We start from the raw sequence: 14,078 nt of genomic DNA, 5'->3' as shown, positions 1-14,078 counted from the left end.
CAAAGCAAAACATATCTAATAAGATACAAAGATATTAGGACCAGTCATATTCTTTATTCTTTTTTTCACTCTTAAGTACATAAAATGGGAGCTTAGTTACCCATATGAAGTTAACTCTGCCTATAAGTCAAAACATCTACAGGAACAATTTACCTGGCTCTTAGCTGCATTTCCAATGGCTCGCGTTCTTGATCCCAAAGATATACAGGCTCTAAACAGGAAAAAAACAAAAAGTTTGTTCTCAAGGTATTTTTATACTAATGTGCTATTACTCTGCTTCTCTTTATACAAAAATGAATTAAAGGAATGAATATAATTATGTATTACTCAAAAAACAGGTTACTGAAATCATAATTTTACATATTTTTAAAATTTCCTAAGTAATAGAATAGTGGTCAGAATAAACGTTAGAATTTTTTTAAATGTGCTAATACTTGGCAACACTGTATTGGTTCCAAAATTGTTTTTCAAATTCTACTGGTCTATGACTTACTAAAAAAACTAACTCTATTTAGTAAGGCCAGGCTCCTTGGATCTAAATCCTGGCTCTGCCAATTAACAGCTGAGTAACCTTGTAGAAATTACCTAACCATTATTTGCCTCAGCTTCCCATCTAGAAGATAGTGTTGATAATAATACCTACTCACAGAGTTGTGTGAAGATTAAGTGAGTGAATATAGGTAAATGCTTTGAACAATATGACTGTTGCTTTTATTACTGCAAATGTAATTCTGCTTATAAAAACAAGTGTAGAGTAACATTTTTATAAAAAAAACTTTCAAAAAAAATTTCATGTTGTGATTCGAGAAAATGTTTCCATGGTTTCAGTTGTAATTACAGGTAATTATTCATTCAATCAAAAAATATTTACCGGCATTGTGTGTATACTAGCTACAATCACTGTGCTTGGAGAATTTAGTCTATTGAAAAAAATTCAACCTATAGAATAAAATTATGAATGATACTAGCAAAAAAAGAGAATAATCACTTCTAGATAATAAGGCTTAGGAAAAGCAGGTGGAAGATGTGATTTCTGAATTAAGACTTGAAAGAAAAGAAAGCATTTTAATATGTATCTGTTTTGTGGAAAAGGACATTCCCAGTATATGTCTATTCTCAATATGACAGCCTGAGTGATCCTCTTAAAGACAAACTCCTCTGCTAAAAACTCTTCAAGGGTGTCCTATCTCCCCAACAGCCAATAAAGCCTTTCATGGTTTGGTTCTTAGCTGCTCTGCTCTGTAACTTCAATCTAGGCACACAGGTCTCCTTGCTATTTCTGGAACAGGGCAAGCACATTTCTGCCTCAGGGGCTTTGTACATGCTGTTCTCTCTTTCTGGAGCACATGCCATGAGCTCTCACTTCTTTCATGTCTCTGGCTCAAATGTCAGCTTATCCGAGACACCTTCTCTATCTTATATAAATAGCATTCTTGCTCCTCCCCAGTACATACATCTCCTGTTTCCCCAATTTTATTCTTCTCCATAATGTATCACCATCTGATACAATTTATTTTTTTACTGACTATCTCCACACTAGGATGTGAATGCCATGTAGGTAGATAATGTATGTCCCATTGCCTTGATCTGCACTATCCAATATCGTAGCCACTAGCCACATGTAGCTAGTAAAATTTAAATTGACTAAAATTAAAAATTCAGTTCCTCAGCATTAGTCACATCAAGGGCTCAAGAGCCAACTTTCAAGTGCTTAACAGCTACATATGGCTACTGGATATGCAGAGAACAGAAAATACATAGAACATACACTGTAGAATAGAAAGTTCTGGATAGCACTGGTCTATATATCTGGTACATAACCAAGGTACTTACTGAAAGAAAGGGAAGATGGCTCCTAAGGTTAATGCTCACTTGGAGACTAGGAAGAATACAACTTCGCTAGTTTCATAGGACATTTTGGTAGACATATCAGAGGGCCAGATTATACAGTGTCTCAAATGATATATTATAAATTTGAAACATATTTCAGTAGGTTATGAGAGTTCATTAAAGCCTTTTGAATAATAGAATGAACACTCCATGCTTACATATAATACAAAGTGAAAAAAAAAAAAAAAAAAAAGATCCCAGAACAGTGCTTTTCAAGGGCTGAACAAGATATTGTTATATTGGGGACACAGGATTTTTCAGGGAAGGCAAGCAGTTAGGTTCATTCAGTCAATTTAACAGATGAATGCTGAGTAACTACTACATGTCTGGCACTCTGTTGGGCACTAAAGCTATAATAATAAGGGGAAAAAAGTCAGACATCGTTTTGGCTCCCTTGGAACTTATATTGCTATAGAGTCACAAATGAAAGTAAACTAGGTGGTACAAAAACGGGTACACATGGTGCAATGAGAGTAGACAACAGCACGAATTGACCTAAAAGAGCATCAGGAATGGCTTATCGGAGAAAATGATGAGATTTGAAGGAAGAGTAAATGATGATGGATTCAATTAGGGGTGTGTTTGGTGGAGATCATTTTGACTACAGGAATGGGTGGAGGGCTAGAAGTTATCAATAATCTCTATCAGTATAGTAGCAGCTGAGACAGAAGGAAAAGGAAATAAGAGATTTTAGGAGCTAAAACTCAAAGGACTTGGTGGTGAACTAGGCCTTCGCAGTGCAATCCAGCAGCCACCAGACACACGTGGCTATCAGCCACATGAAACGCAGCTAGGCTGTATAAGTACCTCACGCTAACCAACTGTGCCACTGGAGCTCCAGTGCAGCTAGTCTGAATTGGATGTACTTATTTTAAGTGTGAAATACACTCTGGATTTTGAAGATTTAAAATTTAAAAAGAAATGTTACAATAGCTCATTAATTTTAAAACACTGATTACATGTTGAAATAAGATTTTGAATATACTGATTTAATCAAGTATATTAAAATTAACTTTGCCTGTTTCTTACCTTTTTAATGTAACTACTAGAACATTTTAAAATATGTATGTGGCTCACATACATTATATTTATTTTTATTGAACAGTGCTGGAATAGATAATAGGAAGAGGTAAGTGTCAAGAATAATGTCTAGGTTTCCAGTTTGCATAAGAGGGTAGATAGTGGTGCCATGCAATGAGACAGAAAACACTGTAAGAGGGACACGTTTGGGGATGGACCATCACAAGTTCTATTTTGGACATGTTGAGATTGAGGTACCTTTGAGACATCTAAGCAGATATATATTTAGGACTAAAATGTTAAATGTGATGAACAGATGAACGAAATGGAAGTTACTTTTAATTGTGATCTGGCCAAAACAGGATATAGTAAGAATCAGCGGTTCAGGTGACATCTTCATTTCTCTTGCAAATAACTCCTTGATTCAACACAGTCTTTGCCAGAATAGATATCTGCATACCTGATACAGCAATCCACGCGGATTGTTGGTATTCCACCCTAAAACTCATCAGAGAAAACATGGACTTGCCATCTCTTAGCCTGCTTTATAGTCCATCTTACTCTCAACTCCATTATTTGGATACACTTCTGAATACTTTTTTCAATACGAGGCTACCAACATTTCAATGCACAGAAAATCTTATTCTTAGGTTGATTCTCAAGAGTTTAACTTCTGTTAGAACACTTAGTTCCAAATAAGATTGATTCAACTATCATTTATTAAGTGCTGTATTCACTGAAATATGTTTTGCACCTGTATCACTTCACAAGGAAAGCTAAACAGTTATCATTATCAGATATTCTCTTAGGTTAAAAGCAGACAACTTTTAAAGTTCAAAAATTTAATGTTCTAGGGGCTTCCCTGGTGGCGCAGTGGTTGAGAGTCTGCCTGCTAATGCAGGGGACACGGGTTCGAGCCCTGGTCTGGGAAGATCCCACATGCCACGGAGCAACTAGGCCCGTGAGCCACAACTACTGAGCCTGCGCGTCTGGAGCCTGTGCTCCGCAACAAGAGAGGCCACGATAATGAGAGGCCCGCGCACCGCGATGAAGAGTGGCCCCCGCTTGCCGCAACTAGAGGAAGACCTCGCACAGAAACGAAGACCCAACACAGCCAAATAAATAAATAAATAATAATTAAAAAAAAAAAATTTAATGTTCTAACTTGGAAATACCCAGTTTCAATACAGAGAAAATTCTCCTCACATACTAAAGTTCTTCAAATCCCTTCCTTCAATTTTTTTTTTCAAAAAGATTCTAGAACACAGCCATTAAATAAATATCTGCCAAGGATTCTCAGAAAAATCAAAATAAGTTAAATACCTATTCTCTTTCAAAACTTTTACCTGACCTTTAGTAATACCAAGGAAAATACACACATATTAGGTTGATATAAAAGTTCTTATAGAAAAGGATATTCAACAGTTTATCCAACTATGTATCACATAATCCAATTATATTATACTTTTTATATATTATTTCAACTACTATTTAGAAATTCCATTTTATACCTAAAAGAAAAAAAAAAAAAGGAGAGTTCACAATGCAGCTTAAATCTAATATATCCAGTCTGATGTTGCCACCACAGTGGTAGTCCTAGATTCTCAAAGAATGCCACAAAACTCTAAACAAATAAGCAAAACTTCTGAATGTCCTATATCACTTTTAGTAGAGGAGGGGCATAAAAATCAAATGACAGGATATTACTTTAAGAAAGTTGTACTTGTATTTTCCCTTAAAATCTAAGATTAACTTTCTGTCTCTCTTATAAAGCCTATTTTTATAAAGCCAAGCATGGTTAGGTTGGAGAAAATACATACTGCCAACAGACTATGAAACTTCTCACCTAAGAGGGCAACACTAAATTTGTTTGCTTCTTTATAAAGCAAAGGATTCAAAACCTCTTGATCTTACCATTTACACTTTAAAAATAGCCCTATTTTTTAGAAATCTCCGCTTTCCCTTGCCAGTCCCATGAGACCATAATTACTATTTATAGCCTCTTTGGCTATCATTGAGTAGATGCTAAGAAATACAATAGCTGAATTAATGATATGAGAGGACAATCAATTGGTTTAAATCAAAAGGTCCGCTCCTTACATGGCCAATTTGGCTCTGAATCAAATTGTCAACCGCTGAGCAACTACTTTCAACTATGGTTGCCAAGATGTCTATAGAGCAGGGTTTCTCAACCTTGGTACTGCTGACATTTTGGGCTAATTTTTTTTGAGGTAGTGGGGCTATTTTGTGCACTAGAGGATTTCAGGAGCATCTCTGGCCTCTACCTGCTGGAAGCCAGGAGCATTCCTCCTTTCCCCCTCCCCGTGTGACAACCAAAATATCTTCAGATATTGTCAGATACGCCCTAGGGGACAAAATTTTCTCCAGCTGAGAACCACTGCATCATTTCTCAAATAGTGTTCTGTACAAAATGATTCCTTAGTGGTTCAAATAAGTTGGAGAAAACATTCTTAGAGTGTTTCAATGCCTATAAACAAATTAAGGGATCTGAGAGTTTGACAGTAAAGAAAACATCTAGTTATTATTTCTCAAAATTAACTATCTGGAAAAAAGTTGCCCTAGAAGGGGTGGGGGAGGAATGTTCTCAAAAGGACTGATTGTTGCCATTTCCTTTTTAGCTTGCTACTTAAAGGTATAAAACTTCTAGGCATATATGATTTAGTAATAATATAAACTTCCAAATCTTTCAATATGGACAATACATAAAACATTTTAACAGATAAAAATAATAAAAATTCCTTTAATAGTTTCCAAATGCTTCTAGTAAGCGTAATTCACAAATTAGTTTATAACTTGAAACCATTAACAGAAATCACACAGACATTTATATAGGTAGACACAATATTTAAAAAGCTGATTAGGTACGTTAAATAAGACATACTGTCTAAGTATAAGATTAGATACATTATTTTAAAAGCTAACTATCTTACTTAAAATTCATCAGTTCAAAGACAAATAGCCATGCACAGTAATTTTAAGTCTTTTGATTATGACTGCCTAGAACAGAGGTTTGCAAATTACCCCTTGCCACTTATTTTTGCAAATAAAGTTTTATTAGAACATGGCTATGGTCATTAATTTGTATTTTAGTGACCACATGCTAAAAAGACTACCAATGGCATGAAGCACCTTCAACTCGTAATAGATATTATGTAATTTGTACCTATCATTCCTTGCCTTCTAGAAACTTTTCAGAATTTTTCACCCACAAATTCAAGGCAATGACTGGAGATTCATTTTGTTTTGTGCATAATATTCATACTAAAAGATTTTATAGTTCTAGCTTTGGCCATGCTAAAGTGTGAGATACCTGCCCACCCACTCCTTTAGGCACAATTTCATTTTTTAAAAAAAGGAGGGGGGGGGGAAGCTGTTCATTGAATTTTTGTTTGTCAACAGCAAAATATTTTGAAATGTACACTAATGGTAGTGTATAGATAAACGGAATGCTGTACAACCATTAAAAAGATGAGATAAATTAGTCATATGAGCAAGTCTGAGATGTCCACAGTATATTTTGAAAAAAGCAATTACAAAATATGTATAATGTAATTCTACGTTAAAAAAAAAATCCCAGTTATATACATATACTCGCAAATGTATAGAGACACACTAAAGTTTAGGAGGTGTCTGGGAAGAGAAAAAGGAGATTTACTTTATGTAATTCTTCAGTATTTAAAATATTTTAAATCAAAGTTAATGTAAGCTAATAGTAAAACATACAAACAAAACCATTTCATATAGTACAAAGAATATTTAATTAAAAAACTGTAAAAATATTCTCCTACTCCAAACTGCTATTATCATAAAAAGTCCTCCTACCCAGCTAGCCACTGTTAATGTCTGTAGTTTTGTCATTTTCTGTGTACAAAAATTTTTATTTTCAATACCCCAAGGTAAGTGATTTCTACTTTTGTGCATTGAAGAGGACATCTCACATATTTGAGGTGTAGTGTATAAATAATATTTTCGCATATTTTCAGATTATACATACACTGGAAAAGAAATAGGGAAAAAGTAATGAAGACAGAAAAACAGAGAATTGAACAGTAAGTCGGATCCTACAGAATGTTGATGACAAAACAAATACGTACACCTAACAAAAATGTCTTGAAATAATAGTTTGATTAAAAGGTCCAATTTCCTTATTGTAAAATAAGTTCATAAAAATTCAAAACATTACAGACTATGTATTAAAAGCACACTCTATAATTCTACTGTCATGAAATATCCATTGTTAATAGTTTATAGTCTTTCCACACTACTTTCCTCCATAGGTTTACACTAACTTATTTTGTGTACATATTTTTAAATGAGTTTCTAAATTGAAACAAGATTTTTACATGTTCTTAAAATAACTTAAAAGCATATTAAAACATTTTAAAACAAGATAATACTTCTTAGAAAATACCCAAAAATAGATGACTTGACTGATATTAAAGTAAAGATCCTTCTCTCTACAGTAACTGCCCAGACAATTTGTCCCATTACACCCCCCTGAACCCAATATATAGATACCATCCATATGCCAATGGATAATGTAAGGACATTGGGGTTCAGGGGTCAAAGCAGCCTGAAACTGAATCCATTTCACTGCTTACTAGTTCTTGGCCAAGATACTTAACTTTGCTTAAGTCTTCTTATGGAAAAAGATAGTATTATCAAACTCAAAGAACTGGTGTGATATGTGTGACAATGCAAACACAACGCTTAGCACATAGAAATCACTATTATCAATACAGGCAGGCAGCATGTTTTAGCTGACCACATGCTTTAATCTGATACTGAATGAGGATTTCTGGCTGCAGTTTTCTTTTCCCATGTGTGAAACTAATCACTTTGATATAACTGAGTCTAGCATGGAAATTCCAGTCCCTACATCTATACTTAATTGAGCAATACAAACATATCTAAGGCCTTAAGAATGTGCACACTCAGCAATTCTACCTCTAGGAACTTACTTGAAGGAATTAAGGGTCAAAAATTTAGTTATAAAGATAGTTATCGCAGCACTGCTTATAAAAAGAAAATACAAACAACCTGAGTATCCAATAAGGGATGAATTAAATTAAGGAAATGATTATACAGACACTAAAACTAATAGTATAGAAATATATTTTATATATAAAGAGGACACCAAATAGAATATAAAATATAATCTACCCTTGAAATACACACACAGAGAAAACCATCTGGAAGTTTTATTTCTGGATGGAAAAATTATAATTTTTATTTTCATCTTTTAACATGCCTGTACTTCTACAATGAACATGTACTATTTGCATAATAATTTTAAATAAGAAAAAATTCAGAAAAAATAAGTTAATATTTTATTCAATTTATGCCTGTTAATTTCTTTCTTCCTCTTCAACTTATGCATGAGATAAGAGAGGCTAGTACAAGCACTCCCAACTTTACAGAAGGTGAATCTGAAGAACAGGTTTAACTACTTGCCCTTGGTCCCTTAATTGTAGACCAAACTTAAGCAATTATCTTTTTCATTAAATTGTCCTTCGTTTATACATGGGATTCTCCCATGAATCCATAATCAAGTATGTTAAAGGATGAAACAAATGTGAAAAAGTATGGATGTTGAAACCAACTAAATCAAACATTTCCTACCTCTTTTCCACAGGATCTTTTCATCAATATTTTATTTTATTTTATCCTATTTTAATCTATTCTATTCTATTTACCTCAGGTCACGTGGGATATTAGTTCCCTGACCAGGGATCGAACCCGTGCCCCCAGCAGTGGAAGCTCAGAGTCTTAACCACTGGACCACCCAGGAAGTCCTCACAGGATCTTTTTATAATGTATTTGCATCTCATTATATTACCTTGTGTCATATTACCTTGATGTCAGCAACTGGAATATGGAAAAAAAATTTTTTGAAAAGCTAGTTTATGTGTATTATTAAACACTGTGGTGTATTAGAAAAGTTACAGGTCCTCTAATAGTTATGCTTTTTGCAAGACAGGCATTTAACGAATAAATGTCTAGGGATCAGAAGGGGCTATGTTTTCACTCAAAAATGTAAGCCCGGGGCTTCCCTGGTGGCGCAGTGGTTGAGAATCTGCCTGCCAATGCAGGGGACAAGGGTTCGAGCCCTGGTCTGGGAAGATCCCACATGCCACGGAGCAACTAGGCCCATGAGCCACAGCTACTGAGCCTGCGCGTCTGGAGCCTGTGCTCCGCAACAAGAGAGGCCGTGACAGTGAGAGGCCCGCGCACCGCGATGAAGAGTGGCCCCCGCGTGCCGCAACTAGAGAAAGCCCTCGCACGGAAATGAAGACCCAACACAGCCAAAAATAAATAAATAAATAAAATTAAAAAAAAAAAAAATGTAAGCCCTGTAAAGCAAATATACAGTATAAGAACACTGGACTACAGTGAAGTATTAGTTCAGTAACAATAAAAGATATATTCCTGAGATAAATGACAGTACACAGCCACGGAAAGAAGGGAAGAGTTGCTGATACAAAGCTAGGAATACAATCCTTCCACCTTTAGAACTTTCTACTTTGGATTAGGCTCATTAAATCTAGATATTAGAAGTGACTCTCTTACTCACAATCAGAAAGATCATTAAATCTCAGCCACACAGAATTTGCCAATGTGCTTAAGAATATTAACAAAGAGATTTCTAGAAGACTTAAATAAGCAGCCTAATTTCTAAATAACTCTCTGAAAGTTTGGCCAGGCTCTTTAAATTTAAAGAGTCATGGACCCACTACTAAGATTTCTGAGCCTGGAAATGCAGTATCTGTTTTACAATTCTGGTTTCTGATCTTTTAGGATAAGGCTTTAAAGATAAGGGGAACGTCCATCCTACCTCTCACTTTTTCTCCATAGGCTAAGTCCCTGAAGCCAAAGACTGCCCCCATTAACCTTTACTCTGCTGAAAGAGGAGAGTGGAATTTCCTAGTGCTTTTCTGGCAGAAGCCCATATCTGCTGTGGCTTAAAACGTTGTAGAGGTGAAGTCATAAATAGTTCACAATTACTACTTCACCTTCTCATTGTGCATAAAAGCCAGAAAAAGATGTAAAAAGAAGAGTTCTAACAGTATTATGAAAATTAACTGACCTATGCTCACATTTGAGAATACAAAGATCCAAAATTTCAGTAAAAGAAATGCAATGCATATAATCTAGAAAAAGGTGGTATAAAACCTTATAGATTATTCTTGGAAAGAAACCGAAGCACAAACTGATTCAAGTAAGCTATCGTCAACATCTCCTTGACATAATTTAAATTACTCATAAAAGTGTAGTAATATAATTAGTTAAAGGCTTAGCTTAACACTGACAAGATTAGTCTTATATTTAAAGTATTGTATTTTGGACCATTCAGAAGGGTCAAATTAACATGTTTAGTTGCCTCTCCATAGGAAATAAGACATGGACAGTTGGTTTCCTCATAAAATTACCGGTAACAGGAGTCTACAATAAGAAGCTAGTTTTTCATACCCTGTCTTACTTAATTCTATTCTTTGCTAACTTCCCAGATCAGAGAAACGATGGAACATAGGGAAACATGTTTCCATGACATAATGCCACTCCTCCTAAGTGTTTCATCAAGTGTTCGTAATGGAATCACTTCACAGTCATGTTTATACAGGACAGCGGCCTCCGACTCCCCAACAGTTCATTCTGTAGAAATATGCTTTTGGTAGGTTCTAACTCCCCCGCTTTCCTTTAATGGATGAACATTACCAATACTTGAGGCCAACGACTCCCATCCCTGATTCTCTCCCTATTAATGTACCATTAACCTACGCCCCTGGAAACCGATCCGATTACCTCGAATTCTCAAGGACACTGAGGTAAAAACCTGAATATCTCAATCTCTTCTTTAAAAACAAACAAAAAAGGTTTTCTGGGTCAGATGAACTTGCAACTCATCTTCTGATATTTGCAGTCTAAGCTTTCATTTCCTACTTTTTTGAGAGAAAGCTGTCATGCTGACAGATGGGGAAAGGAGGAAGGGCAGAAAGAATAAACAGTTTTTTTACTGAGCGAGCGGGGATGCCCGCCCGCGGCCAGTAATCCCACACAAGCCCCACTAGGGGTAACCAAAGATCTTTCTCCAGTGTTCCGGACATCGTGGTCCCACTCCAATCCCTTTCCCGAAAACTAAAGCAGGGCCGCCGGCAGACAGAGGCGTGGTGGGCGGCGTGGGGGGGGGGAGGGGGCGTGGGTACAGAAGGGAGAGATGGGCCAGCTATCCGAGTTAAGTCCCTTGTCCTTGAAGGAAAAGCAGCTGTGCGGAGCGAGTACGTCCGACTCCCACCTGCGCCCGCCAACCCACGGTCCCTAGAGACTGCAGTTGATGGACTGCACCTGTCATCTCCGAGTTCCGCGCATCAGAAGAAACCAGCGGCCGGGACAAGCGTAAGGGTCGGGAGGAAACGTTTTCTAGGGTTATGACCAGACAAGGCACTTACGGGGTACACCTGTCGCTGTACTCATTGGCGATGGTTTCGATGCCGCCACTCCTCGCTACTGCGATGTAGCAGTTGAGAAAGCCGAGGTCAATGCCGACCACAGACATCCCGCCGCCTAATGGTCGGGGGGATGGTGCTGAAGCCCTCTGTGCGGGGACCGCGTCCTCTCCTAGGCTGTTGCTCCTGGAACTGCGACTCCTACGAGAAGCAAAGGAGAGATAACCCGAAGTCGCTGCGCATTAAAACGAGGGCAGCACGTCGCGGAACCCTGGAGGAGCTGGAGGCCGCCCGCGCCGCAGCCTCAGCCAGCCAGGTCTCTCTCCACTGCGGCTCGGCCGCCTCCAACCGGCAGTTACTTGGGTCTGCGCCTGCGCGTTCGGTCGCTGGGGAGGCGCGCCAGCTCCCCCTCAGCGCCCGAAGCTGCTCCCGGCCTTGACTTCGGCCGCTTCCGTCAGCACTCGGGCAACGGCTGCCCGAGGAGCTGCGGGTTCGAGAAAGATCTGGAAAATGGAGGCGGCTGAGGCAGCCGGGAGTGGGAGGGAGGAGAAGGGGGAGCGGGGAGGATCGGGCAGGAGAGGAGGAGGGGAAGCAGAACTGGCTAGCTCGGTCGCCACCGCGCGGCAGCGGGGCGCACTGCGGCTGGGCTAGGTGAGAGCGGCCGCCGGCGGTTTGCCCACGTGTTCGGAAGGACCCCTTCCGATTGTTTTGGCAACCGGGGGCGGCCGGTCGCAGGGGCAGGACGCTGCCCAGGCCTGCCCGGAGTCGGGCGCGCAGCCTGGCGGTTGTTGACCCGGCAACCACCTCCTCGCTCTTTACCCCCGAAGGGCCCGCCCGCAGCCTTGGCACCCCGCCGGCCTCGCCGCCCCGCCGGCCTCGCCGCCCCGCCGGCCTCGCCGCCCCGCCGGCCTCGCCGCCCCGCCGGCCTCGCCGCCCCGCGGCGCCCACGTGCCGCCGGCCGGCGCGCCCGCAGTCCTGCCGCGCCGCGCCCGCCCCTGTGAGGTGGCTCCCATTGTGCGGCCGGCAGCGGCCTCGCCTCGCCCTAAGGGGCGCCGCCGATCCCGGGGGGGGGGGAAGGAGTCCTTTACTCCTCACAAGTGACAGTGTCTCATGTGAAAGCCAACGGGACTTTTTTTTCCGCCTCACCAGGGCTTGAGATACCAAAAAAAAACATGTCAAGAAACAACACACTGACAACTTTCCCTTCGTGTAACTTCCCTCATATCATCCTAAAAGGTGCAGTCTCCTCCACTAACCCTTACCTCTGAAAACCAGTTTTACAGGAAAGTAACCTTACGTCTGTGTGTCGCTGTGACACCAAGCAAGCCTGTGCATGGCCTCCAGCCTCTGCCCTTTGGTCCGCAGAAAAGGAGCCTCCGCTGCCCCAGCTGTCTGCTTTCTTCATTGATCAGCATCTGTCGTCTGCCTGAAGTTTAACCAAGATGTACTTTACACTTACGAAGTTTGGCTGTCCTGTTCCTTCTCATTCCTTTCTTTGTGAGTTTCTTCTTCCTTCTTGTTCACTTCTTCCTGGCTTTCCTGTTCCTTGTCATTCGGTGCTTCGTGATCCTGTCCCTTGTCGTTCAGTTCTTCCGGGGTTTCCTGTTCATTCTCGTCCAATTCCTTGTGTGATTCCTGTTCCTTCTCGCCCGATTCCTCATGTCTTTCCTGTTTCCCATTGGTTGGTCTCATGAAAGAGACTTTTTTACGAGGTTTTTTCGTACGCTCATTGTCCTTATTTGTCCACTTTCTAAAAGAAATTAGACTTCTTACCACTATCAATGCTGCAACAGCCGCAGCAGCAAGGGTGGCTATAGCTCCTGCTGCTGTTGCTATGAGGAACGTGAAATCCATTTTCAAGGGCGGTACTGTGGAAACCGCAATGTCATGTTTTGGCTCTGGTCTTCCTACGTTAAAGAATCACACCGCTCTTCCGTCTCACAAGCACACCGGAGAAGTTGGTGACACCCGTCGACGCCGTCCTCTGTCCTCTCTGACGCGGCGTGTGTCGCGGCCTCGCCTCCCAGCAGGCAGTGCGTGAGCAGCGCGGGGACTGGGTGCCGCTGCTCCCAACAGACCCCGGGTCCCAGGGCTGCTGGGCGGCCCCCGGCTTCTCCCCGCTCTCCTCAGGTGCCCCTGCGGCCACCATCCTATTTAGGCCCGCCAACGTCTGGATTTAGTCCAGAATATCCTGAAATTCTCCTAGGGCCATTTATTTCTCCATGCTGTGTGTACAACTTGAGGGTGTGAGAATAATTTTCCTATTAAAAAAACGCAAAATATCGGAGTAAAGAGTTGGGGTCAGGAGCAAGGGAGTATTATCATTACATTCTCTACATTTACTGGGAGGAAATGAGAGTACCTCCTGGCTAGGTTTGGGGTCACATAGACTTGGGTTGTAGTCCCAGCCTCACCTAACTTAGTAGGTGACCTTGACCTAAGGCAAATTACTTAACTATCCAAGTCCCAGGTTCAAAACCTGTTAAAATGAAGACGGCAAATACACCTATGAGGCTGTTTTTATTATTAAATAATGTGAGCATAGCCACAATGCCTGGAACCAAAAAGGCCAATACATCGTAGGTATGCCCAGCTGCTGCTACAACATAGGAATTACGTTGATTTATGTATATTGATCAATGTATCCATCAATCCTGCTGTATTCTCATAAATTCTAGTATTTGTAGAGTTCCTTGGATTTTC

General features: G+C 40.1%; 1 protein-coding gene across 2 annotated transcripts in view; it reads right to left on the bottom strand.

Annotated features, from left to right (window-relative positions):
- HSPA4L (heat shock protein family A (Hsp70) member 4 like) overlaps nucleotides 1-12,944 on the bottom strand; it is a 50,043-nt gene extending 37,099 nt beyond the window's left edge. The window contains exons 1-3 of one of the 2 annotated variants that reach the window (XM_036852582.1): nucleotides 12,835-12,944; nucleotides 11,379-11,576; nucleotides 154-211 (exon numbers count right to left, since the gene is read on the bottom strand). In XM_036852582.1, coding sequence (XP_036708477.1) covers nucleotides 154-211; nucleotides 11,379-11,485 — 165 coding nt within the window. In that variant the 5' untranslated portion in view covers nucleotides 11,486-11,576; nucleotides 12,835-12,944. Of the gene's footprint in view, nucleotides 1-153; nucleotides 212-11,378; nucleotides 11,577-12,672; nucleotides 12,764-12,834 lie in introns of those variants that run through there. The other variant, XM_036852581.1, reaches the window with a different exon arrangement.
- Between the last annotated feature and the right edge of the window lie 1,134 nt (nucleotides 12,945-14,078).

The sequence above is a fragment of the Balaenoptera musculus genome, chromosome 5, assembly GCF_009873245.2.
Source record: "Balaenoptera musculus isolate JJ_BM4_2016_0621 chromosome 5, mBalMus1.pri.v3, whole genome shotgun sequence".
Lineage (NCBI taxonomy): Eukaryota > Metazoa > Chordata > Mammalia > Artiodactyla > Balaenopteridae > Balaenoptera > Balaenoptera musculus.
The sequence above is the reverse complement of the archived record's forward strand: the minus strand, read 5'-3'. Positions and strand labels throughout refer to the sequence as shown.